The sequence below is a fragment of the Phyllobates terribilis genome, unplaced genomic scaffold, assembly GCF_046119375.1.
Source record: "Phyllobates terribilis strain yellow unplaced genomic scaffold, ASM4611937v1 Scaffold_11__3_contigs__length_659146591, whole genome shotgun sequence".
NCBI classification, from domain to species: Eukaryota; Metazoa; Chordata; class Amphibia; order Anura; family Dendrobatidae; genus Phyllobates; species Phyllobates terribilis.
Window position 1 is genome coordinate 176,974,258 of NW_027362771.1, and position 21,678 is coordinate 176,995,935.

The window sequence follows — 21,678 nt, forward strand, 5'->3', positions numbered from 1 at the left end:
CGGGAGGCCCTTTCTATCACTCCCTTCACCCGCACCAGCTGCCCTGAGGCCATACCTCTCCCGTTGGGGGTTATACCACCATTGCTGCACACATACCACCGGCCTCAGCGGACTGTTCTGCAGCGGCGGCCTTGCGACCGCAAATCAACGGGTGGCGTAGTCGACACTTAAACAACATCTACAAAGACTGCCACACACTTAGTTTGACCACCCTGGGCACGGACCGGGTCCCCGCCACTCGGAGACTACTACCCCCATCGGATCCGGCTCCGGGTATTCCCCCGCGCACACGTGCGCCGCACTACAGCACTGGCCCAGGGGGCGCGTCACCTACATCCCTGGCTAGGCCACGTCCCCACCATAATACAAATTCTAACAGTCTATTCAGTAGGACTATCAGCTGTGTATCCACCAGACTTCTGCACAACACAACTGATGGTCCCAACCCCATTTATAAGGCAAGAAATCCCATTTATTAAACCTGACAGGGCACACCTGTGAAGTGAAAACCATTTCCGGTGACTACCTCTTGAAGCTCATCAAGAGAATGGCAAGGGTGTGCAAAGCAGTCATCAAAGCAAAAGGTGGCTACTTTGAAGAACCTAGAATATAAGACATACTTCAGTTGTTTCACACTTTTTTGTTAAGTATATAATTCCACATGTGTTAATTCATAGTTTTGATGCCTTCAGTGTGAATGTACAATTTTCATAGTCATGAAAATACAGAAAAATCTTTAAATGAGAAGGTGTGTCCAAACTTTTGGTCTGTACTGTGTGTGTGTGTGTGTGTGTGTGTGTGTGTGTGTGTGTGTGTGTGTATATATATTCAATGTTATATGAAATCCTCTCCCACAAACGGTATCATTCCGCTCAGCTTCTTCTTTTCTATACCATGTTTGCTAAGGATCAGTCTGCATGTACAACGTGACAGGTTCCCTTTAGAGAAGTGTTCCAACACAACGGGACATGCTATGATTGTCTAATAGGAGCACGCCAGTCATGAGGTAATTGCAAATAGGATTGAACAGGAAAAGTCATGTAAAGCTATTAGCCAATATTGGAAACATCCCGGCAAGTCTATTATCAAGCAATTTTGAGGATCCATACTACTGGTATTGGTTTAGAAAAAAATAAAAATAAATGTGTGTGTATATGTATATATTATTACTGTATAAATGGAAAATATATATTTCTTGTTTAACAAACTTTACTTTTATTTTAGTAACTGAAGAAATGGAGCAAACTATATTACCAACCTATGGAACCATGCAGGATAATGTACCCAGACTTCATACTGCAGAAATGGTAAATCCATACATTTGGAAGTAGCACAGACACTGCACAATATAATACTTCTCTAATGATAATGTAATCAAACGTTGGTAATGTGTTAGACCGAGATATTAGGGATACCATTCACCTAGAAAGCCTCAAACAGTGGACCGTATTAGTAATCATAAGTCTATATTGTGTAACTTAACAGCCTGTCTGTTTATAGTGGTTGACTCATTTTCTATGCCTGACAGCTGGACCAGCGGCATGGCTGAACTCTCAGTATGGACTATGCGCTCTTCGATCCTGCTTGGAGAGGTAGGGTTACCTCTGCAGCATCAGAGGAGCGCAGGAAAACTGAAACTGGCCAGATCCAGCGATCTGACTAGCTCCAGAGCACCAGTTGCAAGCTACATAGCAAACAGCTTAGAAATGTGCCCTCTTTGCTCAGGAGACTGGCCAGCACTGAGATGGCCAGTAACCTTAACAATGATTTCTAAACTATGGAATTAAACATCCTCTCCGTTAAGCACAGAGAGGAATTTTAATAAGAGGTAAATTGCAAAGTTGCTTGTTTTTGCAAGCACTTTGCAAATTTGTTAATTTAATGAGATAAGACATCCTCTTTTTATTATTGCAAACAATTTCACCTATCTAAGGCTTTTTTTATAATAGTTTTACTGTTTCAACAAGAATATTAGCAGAGCCATAGATTTGTATTGGACGATGGACTGGTTTTGCAATACTGCAGGATACCCACACATTAAGCATAGTCCTGTGGTCACTATAGCATAGGTGTAAACTGTCTAGGCTCACCATTACCCTGTTTTGATGTGAGAGGGTCCCTGAGGTTAGATTTTCTCCTATAGATATGGTATATATATGCTTAAAAGGATTTTTCACTAATACTGATATTGATGGTCTATAATTTTGATAGGTCATCAATAACAAATTGGTTTGGATCCGAAATCTGGCACCCCCAATGATCAGCTGTTACCAGCCCCACCACCATCTGGATGTAAATAGTGTGCGGAGAGGAAAAGGAGCTGGATTGCAGCACCCCGGAGAAGCCGCCTAATGGTGGGACAGAGCACTGGTGTTTCACTCCATAGACTGTTTACATCCGTCCACTGCCCTGGAGGTAACAGCTTATCAGTTGGGGAGACCGTGTATTGGACCCTCAACAATCTGATATTGATGACCTGTCAGAGAGAGGTCATCAATATCGTAGTAGTTGAGAACCCCCTTAAGATGTTAATACCGCTTTGAGCTTGCATCTTAAACATCAGGTTTCAATCTGTCATGAAAACATATGTGATAGATTAGCAATTTTTCAGTCGCCTTTCTGGATGCAGAATATTCCTACTTAAAGAAAAGGAGAAATCTTTAGTACTGAACGCAGGTTTAAATTGACTCCAACATTTTGTAGCTGTTATTATTTCCAGTAAATTGTGAAGGAACATTAGAGTGAATGTTATATGGACTTTCATCTGTTTTACATAAAGAAAGGATTAGGATGGCATTCTGCGACCAGGAATGCTCATTTTTCCTTCTGTTTCTGTATTACTATGCCGGTGAGTAGAGTACATAGCAATGTGCACATCCATGTATTCATCAAGAAAAGTGTAAAGGGACTGTATCATCTGCTGATGGGCGGGAAAGGAGACTGATTCTGTTCTGAGCATGCCCCAGTAGTACGTATTTAAAAAGTTTTTATAAACTAAAAAGAAAAAGAGGTAGTGTTATATGTTAGAAACATATTTTGACGACCTGTAACAACTTCTGACTTGTCTGTGTTTAGTAAGTTCTTGTATTTGCAATTTCCCTAATAGTTATTGAGCATCTTTGCATAAAACCCTGCATTAGTGCCAGTCCTCTGTTGTTCATTTTTAAAATTTAAAAAAACTTGATAATTGGGCTTTACCATATGCAATTTTCTCCCTGTACATTATTCTGATGTGGAATCAGTGGTCTCGGAGCCAGACTTTGTAGGGGCACACCCCTTTGACTAGGGGACTGGTAACACCCAGTTGTTAATGTATTCGGCAATTTCTAGAAAGGATAACAGAGGACTGGAATATGGTAGAGCTCTAAGAAAAGAAGTTTCACAATTGTTTTTTTATGGAAAATGCAAGATTAACTACAACACACATCAGAAACGTGGACAGGGATACACTGGACCTTTGGTATTTTAATTGGTGGAATATTAATACTCCACCAATCATTAGCATACTAAATATATAGAGAGAATTTGCTTTCTCAATATAGTTAGGAAAATGAAACCATAAAACAGACTTTAATTTGGTGATTAAAGACTTATGGCTCATAAACAAAGGGAAACTGGAGTCATCTGCGTTTAAACAACCTCCGATCAGCTACATAGAAACCAAGGGGTGTTTTTTTAATAGCCTGTTTAGATGGCTGACCGCACTTTACATGCGCACAGAATGATCAGTAATACAATCGTCCTGTGTGCATAGACTCTCATTGTCCTAATCAGCACATGTCCTATTTACACAGGAATTTTTCAGCACATGTTCTGTTTAGACAGCAAGGTATCACTCTCTGTTCCAGATTTCCGAATACGCCTAGGTAAAGAAAAAGAGAGATCTTGAAAACTGAAGTCAAGTTTATATTGACTTCAACATTGTGCAAGGCAAGCTAAAAAATAATGTCACTAGACAAGTGAGTGTTTTGCACTGGTTGATTATTGGAAACAAGCATTCTTCAGAACGCTCATTCCCGATTGTCGGTCAGTGTAAACGCCTTCTTAGTCTCTACTGTCAGTGGTGAAGTCTCACTGTTTTGACAGATTTGTCAGATGTCCTTTTGATCTTGGAGACACTACAGTGAGGGGGAAGACTTGTGCTGAAACGTAAGATGGATCACTGTGTATTATGTAAGAGCAGGAGATTACTAAAAGCAGCAGTAACAGAAGTAATTCCTGTAACAGCGCTTTCAGCAGCAGTGTGGTGTCACTACTGCTGACTCAGTGGTGTATTTAGTGGTAAAGTCAAATTAACCCCTTACAAGCAGCTATCTCCTTCTCCTCTTGTAGGCTGAATCTTTTAGATTCAGCTATTTCCTCCTCCTTTAGATCGACAATGTAATACACAAGAACATCTTATTCCGTGTTTTAGTTCAGGCTACTGGAGGGAGAAGAAAATTTTCTGCGTGATTTTCCATTTCTTCTTCACTGCCCATTGTGATGCATTGGCTAATTGATTCTCCTATTGTATTCTATATGCCAGGGGTGGCAATTAATTTTCCAGAGGGGCCACATGAGAGACCATGACTGTTGCGGAGGGCAGAACTAATAAGATGAAATTAATTATGCTCAATATTAATATTTAACATATTAATTATAAATATAAAATAATAATTGTATTATCACTTCATATTGAGCAGAATTAAGTATGCTAACATCCCCCTAATATATACAGCCTCCATATATACAGCATGAGCCCCCACACAGCCTCCCTATTTACAGCATGAGCCCCCACATGGCCTCCCTATATAATATGAGATGAGAAACCACATGGCCTCCCTATATATCATACGTGTCAAAATCTAGCCCGTAGGGAGATTATATTTCTCCCGCGACACCAGAATGACCACCCCTATGTGGGGCCATTATTCTGCATTGAGGAGTTTGTGGGGCCCATTATACTGTATGGAGGACTATGTAGAGCCCATTATTCTGTATGGAGAACTGTGTGGGGGTCCATTATTATTATTATTATTATTATTAATTTATATAGCGCCATTGATTCCATGGTGCTGTACATAAGGGGTCACATACAAAATACAAATATCACTTACAGTAAACAATACAGTAAACACTGATAGACTGGTATGGAGGGAGGAGGACCCTGCCCTTGCGGGCTTACATTCTACAGGAATGGGGAGGAGACAGTAGGTTGGGGGGGTTGCAGTAGCTCCGGTGTTGACGAGGCAGTGTGGTCATTGCAGGTTGTAAGCTTTCTTGAAGAGATGGGTTTTCAGGTTCCGTCTGAAGGATCCAGATGTGGTGGATAATCGGACGTGTTGAGGCACAGAATTCCAGAGGATGGGGGATATTCGGGAGAAATCTTGGAGGCGATTGCGTGAGGAACGGATAAGTGTGGAGGAGAGAAGGAAGTCTTGGGAGGACCGGAGGTTACGTGAGGGAATATATCGGGAGATTAGTTCAGAGATGTACGGAGGAGAGAGGTTATGGATGGCTTTGTAGGTCAGTGTTAGCAGTTTGAACTGGATATGCTGGGGGAATGGGAGCCAGTGAAGGGATTTGCAAAGGGGGGTAGCAGAGGAGTAGCGAGGCGAGAGATGAACAAGTCGTGCAGCAGAGTTGAGGATGGACTGGAGGGGTGCGAGAGTGTTAGCAGGTAGGCCACAGAGGAGGATGTTGCAATAGTCGAGGTGGGAGATGATGAGGGCATGCACAAGCAGTTTAGTAGAGTTGGGGTTGAGGAAAGGACCGATTCTGGAAATATTTTTAAGCTGGAGGCGACAGGAGGTGGCGAGAACTTGTGTTTGGGGTTGAGGGACAGGGCAGAGTCAAGGGTTACTCTGAAGCAGCGGATTGTCGGTACAGGGGAAAGAGTGATGTCATTTATTGTGATAGAGAGATCAGGTGGGAAAGATATGCGAGATTGGGGAAAGATGATGAGTTCAGTTTTGTCCACATTGAGCTTGAGGAAGCGGGAGGAGAAGGAGGAGGATATGGCTGATAGACATGCTGGGATTCTGGACAGCAGAGAGGTGACGTCTGGGCCAGAGAGGTAGATCTGGGTGTCATCAGCGTACAGATGGTACTGGAAGCCATAGGATTTTATGAGCTGTCCCAGGCCAAGGGTATAGATTGAGAAGAGTAGGGGTCCTAGGACAGAGCCTTGCGGGAGTCCAAAAGAGAGGGGGCGGGGTGAGGAGGTAGTGTGGGAGTGGGAGATGCTAAATGTGCAGTTAGAAAGATATGAGGAGATCCAGTATAGGGCAAGGTCTTTGACGCCAAAGGAAGAGAGGATCTGTAGTAGGAGGCAATGGTCAACTGTATCAAAAGCAGAGGACAGGTCAAGAAGAAGGAGTACAGAGAATTGTCTGTTAGCCTTGGCTGTAAGTAAGTCAATGGTGATTTTGGTATGGGCAGTTTCGGTGGAATGGTGGGGGCGGAAGCCGGATTGTCGGTTGTCGAGAGAGTTAGATGAAAAGTGGGAGGAAAGTTCAGCGTGAACGTGTTGCTCAAGAAGTTTGGAGGCAAATGGGAGCAGCGATATGGGGCGATAGCTGGACAGGGCGGATGGGTCGAGGGATGGCTTTTAGAGGATGGGCGTGATTGTGGCATGTTTGAAGGCAGCAGGGAAAGTACCAGAGGATAGTGATAGGTTGAAGAGATGGGTTAGGGATGGGACGAGTGTGGGGGTGAGGTTGGGGAGGAGGTGGGATGGGATGGGGTCGAGTGCACAAGTGGTGAGGTGTGATTTGGAGAGAAGGCGAGTAAGGTCTCTTTCCGTGATGTTGGGAAGGGAGGTTATGGGGGAAGGGCAATGGTATGGAAAACCAAGGGGTTGTGGTGGTCGGACAGTAAAGACTTGCCGTGTTTGGTCAATCTTGTTTTTGAAGTGTGTGGCAAACTCCTCAGCAGAGATGAGGGAGGTCGGAGGGGGCAGTGGAGGGCGGAGGAGAGAGTTAAAAGTGTTGAATAGCTGTTTGGGGTTGTGGGATAGGGAGGCTATGAGGGTTGTGAAGTAGGCCTGTTTAGCAGAGGTGAGTGCTGATTTGAATGCGAGCGTTGCTTGTTTGAATGCAGTGAAGTCACCTTGAGTATGTGTTTTCTTCCAACGCCGCTCCATTATACTGTATACTGGTTGGCCCGTGACTTCGTCCAAGTTTTTCATTTTGACCCTCTGTGTGTTTGAGTTTGACATCCCTGCTATATATAATATGAGCCCCCACACAGCCTCACTATATATAATATGAGCCCCCCATATGGCCTCCTAACTACAGCATGAGCCCCAACATAGCTTCCTACATATGTATAACCATCCCATACACACAGTGCTCTGCTCCTGACGTCATCGCGTCTCCGGTTTCACACGCTGATTGTTGGCCCCAGCTGCCCCGTCCTCCACCAATGTTTTCACAGCTGTCTGCATCCTGAGGATGCGGATAGCGGTGACAGCGGAGGACTGGTGGCAGAGAGCTTGGTGCGGTCCGTGGGCCACTGTTTTCAGCCGCCTTTTGTCTGTCTCAGTCGTGGGCTGCACTTTGCCTAGCTCTGCTATATGCCAATGACTTGATAAAATCGTGAAAAAGGTAAATTTATTTGTTCACCCTAAATCCTATAAGACCTGAAAAGTACAAGGCTCCATTTACTAGTCAATTGCTGTATACAATCAGTTTCTCTCCTCCCTCTCCCTGTAACCCCCGCCTCTCCACACGTTTTGGACCTTGTAGAGAATAAGAGAATCTTACCGGATGTTGCGCTCATTATGCTAAAATGGAAGTAAAATCGGTGTCCCTGTAATGCTGAAGAAGATCTGATTTGCTAATGATGAATGTTCGAGGAAAGTATTAGAATATCGTCTACTGTGTGGGCGGCACACAAGAGACATGTACTTCCTTAATGCTGTTGTTAAATTACATCCTTCTTTATATACAACAGCCATAGAACCTAAACAATGCACATTGTAAACATTAAGGGGCCAATTTATTAAGGTGTTAACACAAGAATTCTGGCGTAAAACACATGAATAAATTGCAATATTTTTGCACAACTTGGAAGTTGAGCAAAAATATTGCAACTTTTGGCATTTTTACACTAGTCCCAGCCAGCTACGCCAATATGTGTGGAGCGGAGTGTGGCTACTCAAGCCCATAAAATTATTGAAAAGTTAGGCCACTTTAGTGTAACTTACTCCACAAATATACTCCAGTCGTGTAGAGTAACATGTCTGTCGGAGGTGCGCTCCAGTAAAGAGATGTGCCTAATTCATTAAGTGGTGTGCGCCTCTTAGAGAATTGGCTCATACTCCAGTGAGCCCGTTCATTACGGCTGGGGTGCGCAACTCCATTAATGAAATGGCCCTTAAATCTAACACAATGCCAACAATTTTTTTTCTCGTACAGCTTGCCAGTAGAGTTACCAAATTTGATTTTAGAATATAGGAGAGTCATAAAGTTTCATTGGGATTGGTTCCTTTGGGCAACAAAGACTGGTGCACCATTATGTAATAGTCTTCCAGGGAAGGAAATCACTAAAATAACAATGGATTTATAAAATTATTTAGGATAATTGTAACCCCTTTTATTAAAGGGGTTTTCCCATGAAACAATGTTTTACCTCAAAGAAAGAATCAGCAGCGATCCCATGCTGTAATATCTGTATAGTATTTTGCTTCCTCCCCTGCCCAGGAGATGTGGTATGATCAGACCATGTTCTGTACGGTCAGACACAGCCATTACACAGTACACAGCCGGGGTACATTTATAAGATTATCTCAGCACAGGAGCATTTTATTTAAACACATCCAATTGTGGACCTTATCATTCCATGAACTTTTATTTGTGGGAAAACCCCTTTTAATAATAATATATAAAAAATTAGTACATAGTGGGTGGTAATAAAATAAAAAAGAACAAATACCTACCGGACATCTCCTGCCAGTGTCCTTGCTTCCTCTTCTGGCAGGGTACATCACATCATTGCTACGTCCACTGATCAGCTGAACCAGTGATGCTAAATCCGAGCCAGAAAAGAGGTCACTCGTCTGCTTCAGTGGAATATCATTGCTACAACCAATCAGCGCCCCCACCAAAAGAGAAAGTGAAGAGACCAGCGGGGCACGCACAGTGGTGTAGAAGAACAGAGCGGGTCTGGGTGATGTCGGTCTTGTCTTGTTTTTATTTTTTTGTCCACCACAAGCCTATCTTTAATATAGTAATAAGATATTCTTTCATTCCTGCTTCCCAAGAACCATCTTTTTTTTTTTTTTTTTTTAGTTGATATAGTTGTATGAAGGCTTGTATTTTTCGCAGGATGAGTTGTATGCTGTTTAATGACAACTATCTGGAGCACATAATGTATTATATAACTATATTTTCTTTGAAAATATATTGGCCAATTCATGTATGCCCATCAACCACAACAAGATGGCCTCCGCATGATGGGTAACTAACCTCCTAAACATGTCTCTCTTGGGCTATAAGCCTACAATATAGATGGGTGACTCTGCACTCCACTAGTGATGAGCGAGCACTAAAATGCTCGGGTGCTTGAAGCTCGGGTCGAGCACATTGGAATACTCGGGTGCTCAACCCGAGCAACGAGCCCAATGTAAGTCTATGGGAAACTCAAGCATTTTTCTGGCGGTCCCCCCGGCGGTCTGCAGAAGGTCAAAAATTGCCCAAATCAATGGAAACAGTGCTCAATTAAATGTCAGGCAGGGTATATAGAAGGGTGCATGAAAAACATAGCAGGGCACTTGGAACACACTAGTGCCCTCCGATTTTCGTGCACCCGTCTCTTTTTAAAAAAGCCGGTCAGCAATTCATCAGCGGCATACATCGGTACCCGACAATTTAGAACAGAAAGAATAGAGCATCACACATAGATTAAATAGATAGAAACATGTCAGTCACATATATAATAAGTACAGTGACAGTGTTGGTTACTGTACTTGTCATTTAGTGTTAAAATAAAGGATTTATTAAAAAAAAAAATTGGCATGGGGTTCCCCATAATTTTAGTCTTTAGCGGAGGTTAAGCAGATGGCTGGGGCAGATGTTTGAAGCCTGGGAAGGGGGTAATACCCATGGAGCTTCCCAGGCTACTAATATCAGCCCCCAGCTGAATACCTAGCCTTTGCTAGCTATTAAAATGGGGTCCCCCCCTATTTTAATAGCTAGCAAAGGCTAGGCAGACAGCTGGGGGCTGATATCAATAGCCCAGGAAGGATGCCATGAATATTGGCCCCCTCCCAGGCTAGAAACACCAGCCGTCAGCCACCCCAGAAATTGCGCATCCATAGGATGCGCCAATTCTGGCACTTAGCCTCGCTCTTCGCACTGCCCTGTAGCGGTGGCAGTGGGGTAATAGGGCTGGGGTTGATGTCAGCTTATAATGCCAGCTGACATCAAGCCCAGGTTAGTAATGGGTAGGCGTCTATAAGACGCCCCCATTACTAACCCCATAGTGAAAGTTAAAAAAAATACAAACACCCAGAATAAAGTCCTTTAATTGAAATAAAGACAATAATGTTCTAAATTAAACTCTACTTACTGTATCGCCCATTCCAGCTGAAGCCAACGATCACCTGCAATAAAAGTAAAATAATAAACCAACCTCATCCTTACCTTTCCATGGTTCCCAGGACGGCTTCAGCTCTGCTACATTGACATGACAGGCTGGATCGTAGCAGAACGCTGCCATCCAGCTTGCCATGCCGCAGACACTGAGAAGCTCCTCAGTGTCTGGCTTTGACGGCATCCAGATGAGCCGAGTTCATTTCCAATGAACTCAGCTCACCTCATGCACGTCACTGACATCGTGGGAGAATTCTCCTGCTCAAGCGGTGTCGGCAAATAACGTCACCGCTTGATCAGGAGAATTCTCCCACGCTGGAATGTTATTGAAATGGCAGGCTGGATCGCAGCAGAACGCTGCCATCCAGCATACCGTCCTTCAGAGACACTGCAGAGCACAGGCATGCTTGCTCTAACCTTTAACTGTATTACGGTTTCATCATGTGGCATTATACTATCAAAGAAAGCAAGAGCCCTTCATTTACATATTCAGAATATTACTATCCGAACGTTTTTACTGGTATTTTACATTTCTACCAGAAGAATATGAATCATACAGAGTTTATTTTTACTGTGCAATGGTCAGGAAGTGCTCACTTTCCCAAACTTGTAGTGAGTTCCTGTTTTTGTCATTTGGGTGACTGTTTCATGGGGGTTAGCAGCTATGTGGAAAATAGTGCATCCTTCCAGCATAATGTTGGATATTTATTAACATAAAAAAGAATATAAAGAATATCCTTGTACCTTTTCATCTTCTGGCTCTTTTTTTCTGGCATTGAGTTTAATAGATTTGTTCTTATTTTTACTCATCCCAGGTGGAGTTCAATCAAAACTCAGAATCGTTATTCTTCAATGATGATCAAAGGCGGATAGATTACATTTTAGTTTATGAAGATGAGATCCAAAAGGAGCAGACCAAGCACACAAAGAAGAACCTGCTCCTAAAGCAGAAGGTACGTTCATCTTTTTTAGAATTTAGGACAGTTACTGCAGTGCGGATATGGCACTCTCCTCTAGCCACAATATAGAGCGCCACATGTAGGTCATGGCAAGAAAGACTCAATCTCATGAAGAAAACTTCCAGATCAAAGCAAATAACTGCATTTATTCCATGGCTTTGGTTGTCTTAGTTATTCATAATATAGAATTTTACCAAAATTTACATTTTGGCACCACAAGACTTAATTTTTTTTAATATGTTGATATATGAGAATTTTTTGTGGAAAGTATTGTTTTAAAAAACAGCAATTCAGTCATTGCGTTTTGTGTTTAGTTGTTATGGCATTCACTGTGTGGTAAAATAGATATTTTAATTATTATTCTGTGGCAAAATATGATTCTAATTCAGTTGTGTCAAGTATATTGGATCCATCAACAGGAAAAATAGATATCGTCTGACATTTCAACCTATGCCAAGGTCTTTTTTTCAAGGACATCTCTAGCAGGGGGTCAGATAGATGCAAGTAGAGTCGCGGTGCTGAAGCCAAATCCATTGCATTTGTCTATTTCTGTGCTGAGGTTCTTTGGTAGTTATGGTTGGACCACAGTCACTTCATCAAGAGCAAATTTGTTAAGCAATGTTGCCAGCCATACCAAATTTTCTATTTTTTTTTTTTTTTGTTTTACTACTTCTAAAAAGTAAATGACAATTGGTTTATGTATTCATGTATATCCATTTGTGAGTGGAGCTATGCGAAAACTTATTTTTGGGAGGTGAACTATAGTTATCATTGGCATTTGTGGTACATAGTATTTTGTTTCTGATAAGTGAGGTGAAAAATGTGGTTTTTTTTTATCTGTATATTCAGAGGGGTATTTTTTTAAATAAATTTGTTTAAACCTGCAATCATTACATCCCACTGTATTGCAGTGCACCGTCCTCTCGTCATACTCCTGTTATGCCCTGCGAGCGATCTCTACTATAAAGATAACCTTTCATAACTACATTTCTTTGCACTAGAGTATGAAATGCTGAAGCTGGGTGTACTTATATCTAAATGATCCCTCTGAAAGCCAAAACAATACTCTCGCTTTCTTGTGAACCCAACAGAGAACACAGGGTCTGAAAGCATTACTTTACTCTCGGAACCATATATAAATCTAGGAAAAGTCTCCCGCAGGGTTTGCTAATGGCTGAAAGTCTGGATACATTTAAGAACGGGTTAGATATTTTTTTTCTCCTTCCCCCATGATGGCACCACGGAGAGAGGGGATCCACTCTACAAGGACAGGAAACATACAGATAAAAAGGGCGGCACCTCTCTCCCGCATCAGTTGGTTTCCTGTTCTTGACAGGGACCTACAGAAAGAAGGAGAAGGAAAAAGAAAGAAAGATAGAAGATGGACTTACCAGGGCCGGCCAGACCGGTTCAGGCAGCGGGGGTTCCCTGCCTCGGCTGGTGCGGTGTCCTGTAGCGCCACCGCTGGGGTCACTGGGCTTCTAGGGTGGCATGGAGATGCAGCGCTGGAGAAGATCGGAGCCGCCGCGTTCTCCAGTGGTGTAGGGGCCCAGGTGGTGAGTATGCCTGGGCTTCCGGGGCCCAGGTCAGTGAGTATGCCTGGGCTTTCGGGCCCAGGTCGGTGTGCATACCTAGGCTTCCGGGGCCATTGCGGAAGCGGGCGGGTCTGGGCTCGCACGCTCGCTGACACCTTCCCTCTGACGCGAGCCTCAGTGCACCACTGGGTGTCGGCGGCCTGGGCGCGCGCGCACCGGAAGAGACGCGCACCGTGGTGCCCTCTGGGAGCGGCGCTTTTGAACGCGTGTGTGGGAACCGGGATGCCCAGCAAAAGAAAGCGTTGGGGGGGTGAGGGATGGACTCTGACCCGGTGGGGCGGTATTCCCTCTTACAACGGGACGGTAAGTGATCCTCGTGAAAGCTCACTTGTAACTTGGGACCCCCCTCTCTTTTCTTCTCTCATCAGGGAAGGAAGAGTACGGGCAAGTCCAGACACAGGACCTGCGCTCTTTGCTTAGAGGATCTGCCCACCACATGGCAAAAAGACTATGCAACTCGTGCATTGAACAAACAATCTGCGAGGAGACCCCTAAGTTCGCCTCAGAGCTCAGATCCCAGGTTGAGGATACTTTCAAGTCCCTGCAAAAGGGGGGGAAGAAACGAGAAAAAACAGGAACCTATCCCCTTTATCAGGATCTAGCAGTTTGGACGGGGAGATGGTAGACTCAGATTCGTCCTGCTTATCTTCGTCCTCGTCATCTTCTGAGGGTGGGGGTCGTAGCTGTTTCCCTATAGAGGGTAGGGATAATTTAATTAAGGCAGTTAGGTCCACTATGGGGTTGGTAGATCCTCGCCCTAAGAAATCAGTCCAGGATATGATGTTTAGTGACCTGGAACAAAAGAAAAGGAGATCTTTCCCTCTTAATGATAAAGTCCACTCCCTTATTAAGAGGGAATGGAAAAAGCCGGAAAGGAAAATACCCCTTCGAAGACCCGGTATTCTCCTTCTGGGGGAAGGTGCCAAAGTTAAACGTAGCAATAGTTAAGCCTCTAAAAAATTTTCCCTGCCATTTGAAGACATGGGGGTGCTAAAAGACCCAATGGACAAAAAAGCGGACTCCTTCCTGAAAGGAGCTTGGGAGGCGGCAGGAGGAGGGTTAAAACCCGCAGTGGCAGCCACATGCACAGCCAGATCTTTAATGGTCTGGCTAGATCAGCTAGAATCGCAACTTAAAAACAAAACGTCAAGAGATAACATACTAGGCTTCATCCCAGTAATGAAGGGCGCAGCAGCTTTTTTGGCTGACGCATCAGCCGATTCCGTCAGGTGGCAGCCAGGGCTGCGAGTTTTTCTAACGCAGCCAGGCGGGCCCTCTGGCTTAAATGCTGGCAGGGTGACCACCAAACAAAATCTAGCCTTTGTTCCATTCCTTGCGATGGTGAGTTCCTATTCGGATCTACTCTGGATAATATCCAGAAGCTCTTCCCGGTCCTCTCCGGTACTTCATACAGGAAGTCCTTTCGGAGCAGGAAATTTATGCTCAGAAAACCCCCCAAAGACCAGGATAGGTGGGAGGATAGAAGGAAAAAGGCCAAAGGGTTTATGTTTAACAGGCCCCCCAGCAACAACAGGAAATCCGCCCAATGAGAGTCAGGGGTGGGGTGGGAGACTTCTTCATTTCCTCTCAGCCTGGGAAAAAATATCGAACAGTTCTTGGATCTTAGACCTGATAAAAACAGGACTACAATTCCAGTTTCACTCCATTCCCCGTCCGAACTTCATCATAACCCCCATGAGGTCATCAGGGGTAGAACAACTAGCACTAGAACAAGAGATTCTAGGCCTAATAGGGAAATCAGTCCTTCAGGAAGTCCCTGCACAGGAGGAAGGGGAAGTATTCTACTCCCCTCTGTTCCTCAGGAAAAAAACAGACGGGACATTCAGGACAATTGTAAACCTGAAAAAATTGAACAAATTTCTAAAGGTGCAATCCTTCAAGATGGAGTCAATAAAATCGTCAGTGAAATTGTTGTTCCCAGACTGTTTTATGGCTGTCCTGGATCTCAAGGACGCCTATTATCACGTCCCCATACACAGAGACTACCAGAAATTCCTGAGAGTAGTGATATCGCTAAAAGGTATAGTCAAACACTACCAATATACAGCCCTTCCCTTCGATCTAGCGATAGCCCCAAGGGTTTTCACAGAAATAGTGGCAGAGGTAATGGCCCATCTGAGGGAGCAAAACATCCTGATCACCCCGTACCTGGACGATCTGCTAATAATAACCACCAGACTTTACAGTAAAACCTGGAAAAAATTCCTCTCATTTGCGGGTTCGAAGGTACTGGGGGAGGCCCCCATTACTTCAATCTTAGAGTTCCTGCAAAAGGGGTTGGAGCGGGGTCTGGCCACAAGCACTTTAAAGGTTCAGGTTGCGGCACTAGGAGCCCTATACAATTGCGACCTGGCCAGAAATAGGTGGATTTCTAGGTTCATCAAGGCATCACACAGGTCTAGGCCCATCCCCTCCCGGAATACTCCTCCTTGGGATTTAAATTTAGTTCTTTCAGCCCTAACCAAACATCCCTTTGAACCTTTAGCGAACGCATCTCTAAAAGTCCTATCTCTTAAGACGTCTCTCCTAGTAGCCCTCGCATCGGCACATAGAGTTAGCGACATACAAGCCTTATCAGCAGGGCCTCCCTTTACGCAAATTCTAGAGGACAGGGTGACTCTTAGGACTGACCCAGCATACCTTCCTAAGGTGGGATTACACTTCCACAGATCGCAGGAGGTCACCCTCCCTTCCTTTTGCTCAAATCCTAAAAACAGGGGGGAAGAAGACCTACACACCTTAGACGTCAGAAGGTGCATTATCCAGTACTTAGAGGCCACACGGGAGTATAGGAAGGACAGGTCTCTTTGTGTGCTTCCAGGGACCTCGGAAGGGACAGAAAGCTTCCAAGGGCACAATGGCAAGGTGGATAAGGGACGCAATCTCCCTGGCATACTCATCAAGCGGCGAGACCGTCCTGGAGGATTTAAAGGCTCATTCAACTAGGGCAGTGGCAGCCTCCTGGGCGGAGAAAGCCGGTGCTTCAATTGAACAGATATGTAGAGCTGCAACCTGGTCTTCCCCTTCTACATTCTTCAAGCACTGCCGGCTGGATCTAACCTCTTCTTCGGACCTTACCTTTGGTAGAAGGGTTCTGGAAGCGGTGGTCCCTCCCTAAACGACACTTCTCTGCAATTCTCTCCGTGGTCCCGTCATGGGGGAAGGAGAAAGACGTAGTTACTTACCGGTAACGGGATTTCTCAGAGCCCATGACGGCACCCGTACATTCACTCCCTTCACGCATGGGTGTGCACATTTATTTATTACCTATGTTTAGTCACAGGTTGTGTCTGGTAAGCTCCTTAACCCCTTTACAACCCAAGGTGGTTTGCACGTTAATGACCAGGCCAATTTTTACAATTCTGACCACTGTCACTTTGAGGTAATTACTCTGGAATGCTTCAACGGATCCCCCTGATTCTGAGATTGTTTTTCTTTGACATATTGTACTTCATGATTGTGGTAAAATTTCTTCGATATCACTTGCGTTTATTTGTGAAAAAAACGGTAATTTGGCGAAAATTTTGCAATTTTCAAAATTAGAATTTTTATGCCCTTAAATCATAGAGATATGTCACACAAAATAGTTAATAAATAACATTTCCCACATGTCTACTTTACATCAGCACAATTTTGGAACCAACATTTTTTTTATTGGGGAGCTATAAGGGTTAAAAATTGACCAGCGATTTCTCATTTTTCCAACAAAATTTACAAAACCATTTTTTTAGGGACCACATCATATTTGAAGTCACTTTGAGGGATCTTTATGATAGAAAATACCCAAAAGTGACACCATTCTAAAAACTGCACCCCTCAAGGTGCTCAAAACAACATTCAAGAACTTTATTAACCCTTCAGGTGCTTCACAGGAATTTTTGGAATGTGGAAGAAAAAAATAAACATTTAACTTTTTTCACAAAAATGTTACTTTTAGACCCAATTTTTTTTATTTTTGCAGGGGTAACAGGAAAAAATGGACCCCAAAATTTGTTGTGCAATTTCCCCTGGGCACGCAGATACCCCATATGTGGGGAAAAACCACTGTTTGGGCGCATGGCAGGGTTCGGAAGGGAAGGAGCGCCATTTGACTTTTTGAATGTAAAATTTGCTTGAATAATTAGCCATGTTGCATTTGGGGAGCCCCTGATGTGCCTAAACAGTGGAAACCCCCCCCCACAAGTGACACCATTTTGGAAACTAGACCCCTAAGGGAACTTATCTAGATGTGTGGTGAGCACCTTGAACCCCCAAGTCCTTTACAGAAATTTATAACATGGAGCCGTGAAAATATAAAAATGAATCTTTTTCCACAAAAATGATGTTTTAGCCCCAATTTTTTTATTTTCACAAGGGTAAGAGGAGAAAATGGACCCCAAAAACTTTTGTGCAATTTCTCCTGAGTATGCCAATACCCCATATGTGGGGAAAATACAGTGTTTGGGCGCACGGCAGAGTTCAGAAGGGAAGGAGCACTGTGTGACTTTTTGAACGCAAAATCGGCTGGAATCGAGAGCGGACGCCATGTCGCGTTTGGAGAGCCCCTGATGTGCCTAAATAGTGGAAACCCCCCACAAGTGACTCCATTTTGTAAACCAAACCCCTCAAGGGGTATAGTGAACATTTTGAACCCAGAGGTACGACACAGAATTTGATAACATTAGGTCATCATATTGAATAAGTTGTCATTAGTCTTGAGCGCAAGTGCTCTCTACTTGAGTTTGCATCGGGTACTCAGGTATGCACCATGTATCAAGGGTGCTTGAGTGGCATGCTCGAGTCCCCGCTCGCATGTTTCATGGTTATTAGACACCCCAAAAAAAACATGCGGGGATCGCTCGTGCATGGCAGGCAATCCCCTTTTTTTTGGCCGCGAAGCATATGGGGCGGAGACTCGAGCATGTCACTCGAGCACCCACGATACTCAATGCATACCCAAGCACCCGATGCAAATTCAAATAACAAGCACTTGCGCTCAACACCTAGTTGCCATATCGTCATCTTTTTTTTTTTTTTTTTTTTTTACTTTTGAAAAAAAAAAACAACCCTAACCCCAGCCCAACAACATCGGGTCGTCATGGCAACATCCGGGAAGCCGCGGCAGACAGCACTGGAGGCCGGAAGAGGAGGTGAGTATTACGATCACCTCCCCATAGCCACCGCAATGCTGCGATCGACTTCGATTGCAGCATTGCGGGGGTTAATGTGCCGGGAGCGGTGCGGGACCGCACCCTGCTCATTGTCACAGCTGACACCCGGCGACGATCACGCCCGCACAGCCTGTGCGCGCGCTCGATCGCCATGACGTATTAATACGGGTCAGGCTCTTAAAGCCCAGGGCACAGATGCGTATTAATACGTCATGGGCTTTAAAGGGGTTAAAAATGTTAAAATTTGTGTTACTAAGCTGGGGGTCCTCTCTGTGCTCTGTAAACAACTGATGCGGGAGAGAGGTGCCGTCCTTTTTATCTGTAGGTTTCCTGTCCTTGAAGGGCGGATCCCTTCTCTCCGTGGTGCCGTCATGGGCTCTGAGAAATCCCGTTACCGGTAAGTAACTACACTTTGTGCCGAATTATTAGGCAAGTTGTATTTTAGAGGATTATTTTTATTATTGATCAAACAACTATGTTTTATGATGGACCACAGGTTCTCTATGGGGTTCAGATCAGGTGAACAAGGGGGCCATGTCATTATTTTTTCTTCTTTTAGACCTTTACTGGCCTGCCACGCCGTAGAGTAGTTGGATGCATGTGATGGAGCATTGTCCTGCATGAAAATCATGTTTTTCTTGAACGATACCGACTTCTTCCTGTACCACTGCTTGAAGAAGTTGTCTTCCTGAAACTGGCAGTAGGTCTGGGAGTTGAGCTTCACTCCATCCTCAACCCGAAAAGGTCCCACAAGTTCATCTTTGATGATACCAGCCCATACCAGTACCCCACCTCCACCTTGCTGGGGTCTGAGTCGGAGTGGAGCTCTCTGCCCTTTACTGATCCAGCCTCTGGCCCATCCATCTGGCCCATCAAGAGTCACTCTCATTTCATCAGTCCATAAAACCTTTGAAAGATCAGTCTTAAGATATTTCTTGGCCCATTCTTGACGTTTTATCTTCTGTTTCTTGTTCAAAAGTGGTCATTTTTCAGCCTTCCTTACCTTGGCCATTTCCCTGAGTATCGCACACCTTGTGCTTTTTGATACTCCAGTAACGTTGCAGCTCTGAAATATGGCAAAACTGGTGGCGAATGGCATCCTGGCAGCTTCATGCTTGATTTTCCTCAATTTATGGGCAGTTATTTTGCGCCTTTTTTGGCCAACACGCTTCAAAAGTTTGGAAATTTCAAGACTGCTGCATCCCTCTGCAAGACATCTCACAATTTTGGACTTTTCAGAGCCTGTCAAATCTCTCTTCTGACCCATTTTGCCAAAGGAAAGGAAGTTGTCTAATAATTAAGCACACCTTATATAGGGTGTTGATGTCATTAGTCAACACCCCTCCTCATTACAGAGATGCACATCACCAGATTCACTTAATTGGTAGTTGGCTCTCAAGCCTATGCAGCTTGGAGTAGGACATGTATAAAAAATATCATGTGATCAAAATACTCATTGCCTAATAATTCGGCACACAATGCATGTCTTTTGTTAAACACACTGTACAGGGTGAATGAAATAAATACTGTATAGATCACTGATACCGGGATCTATTTGATTGCTGGAGTTCTGAAGATTATTTTTCCACTTTATTGCAATTTGAGTCTCTGTATTTTAACTTATTAATGCTATTCTACGGAGTTCTTTGTCATGAGCGGGGTTTATTTCCACCTCCATAATGAATATACACGTCATGCTAATATCGTTGTTACCCGTGAGACTTGTCAGATCCACATCTGTAGACAGGCTAATGCATAAAACACCCCTCTGTGTAGAGTCCCTTTTCGGGTACTGCATTTCACCTCCTTCTCACTGCAACTATGTAGTGTCCAGAATTGGGATGTTCTGGTTCCATTCACTGTGTCCTTCTGGTGGCTGCATGACCTCGCAACAACTGATCGGCAGGCGTGTCAGACTAAATCTTGGTCCTAAACAACCCCTTTTAATTCTATCTTTATAAACTGCACCCATCCAAATCTTTGTAGAAGTCCTGATCTCTGAGACCCTCACGGTGTCCTTATTCAGCTTCTACTCCAAATGGAAGTTGAATTCTCATCTATAGAGTTACACTGGCTCTGTGATCCGGAGGCCTGCCAACATGCCTGTGTAATGGAATAAACACACAGCAGACGCCACATCCTACTAGCGGGAGATTTCCTGCAGCAGATGTGTTGCTAGGACTTTCCTTTTATTATTATTATTAATGTGTTTTACTTTCCATTCCAAGTGCAACTTTACAGGCCTTGTAGTGAAGAGATATGCTTAATAAATGTACAGCTTATTGAAAATGTCAATTCTGAATATATTTTTTTTAATTTGTTTTCCCTTCTAACATAATAGTGAAACACCCAGCAGTGAGATTCTCATTTGAACATGTCTATTATAGACTCATGTTTTTTCAATTTAAACCTGCATTTATAGAATGCGCGAGGCATACAGTTTATGGGAATTTTCCAGTTTTACAATTCATTGGAGAGTGAGAGAACCGGGAGGTTTAATTTTCACATTCTTTCTCAGCAAGTAGACGAGGAAAACATATTTTTAAGGATGCATTCCCATCCAATTGAAGGCATTTGGTAAAGGTCTGACTGTTGGAGTCCTCTACAGTCCTGAGAATGAAGGATCCAGAGAGCTCATTCAGCACTATAGCACATGTACTGTGTTTTACCTGCTGCACAGTTTCCCTTGCCACCCTTTGTGCAGGAATGTGCACCTCCATTTAAGTGAATGGGGTGAGTTGTACTTCTCTGCACAGGAAAAATGGAGACTGGGAAGGAGTTCTTGGTCCCTTCGTTCTCAAGATCCTGGTTATCCCCCATTATTTATAAAGCAATGGCATATTCTATCTTTATGCCATCACTTTATGTGATACCTGTCCACATAATTTGTTATGTAGGTGATGTAACTCATCAGTCTTCTGACGTGTCTACATTTGGGAATTAAATATCCTTTATTTTAGAATGAACGCTACAGCATTATTTACATTTATAAAACACTTTCCATTTTTTGCAATATGCTAAAGGTAATTGTAATAGAAACACAATCCAAAATTTGTAACTTCACAAGCAGATTTTTAAATATTAGTGTAAGATAGTCCAACACCGGATACTTCAGAACAGCTTCTATTCATTAGAATAGGAGCTGTTCTTCAGCACTCTGCAGCAGCAGCTACACATTGATCGAACTGCAAAGAGCCGCTCTGTTCTATACGTTTACATTTGGCCGCTGCTGGAGTTTGTATCAGCTGATTGGTGGGATTCTAACATTTGGCAACCCCACCAGTCTGATGTTGATATCCTATCGTATGGAAAGGCCATGAATATATTATGACTTGATAATATATTTAAGATTTAATACAACTTGTGCAATATATTAGAA

The 21,678-nt window shown here is 43.7% G+C and overlaps 1 protein-coding gene across 5 annotated transcripts in view; it reads left to right on the forward strand.

The window, feature by feature from the left end:
• ANO6 (anoctamin 6) overlaps window positions 1-21,678 on the forward strand; it is a 155,507-nt gene that overhangs the window by 43,218 nt on the left and 90,611 nt on the right. For all 5 annotated transcript variants that reach the window (XM_073651836.1, XM_073651835.1, XM_073651834.1 and 2 more), the window contains 2 exons: window positions 1,225-1,307; window positions 11,390-11,527. In XM_073651836.1, coding sequence (XP_073507937.1) covers window positions 1,225-1,307; window positions 11,390-11,527 — 221 coding nt within the window. The remainder of the gene's footprint in view (window positions 1-1,224; window positions 1,308-11,389; window positions 11,528-21,678) is intronic.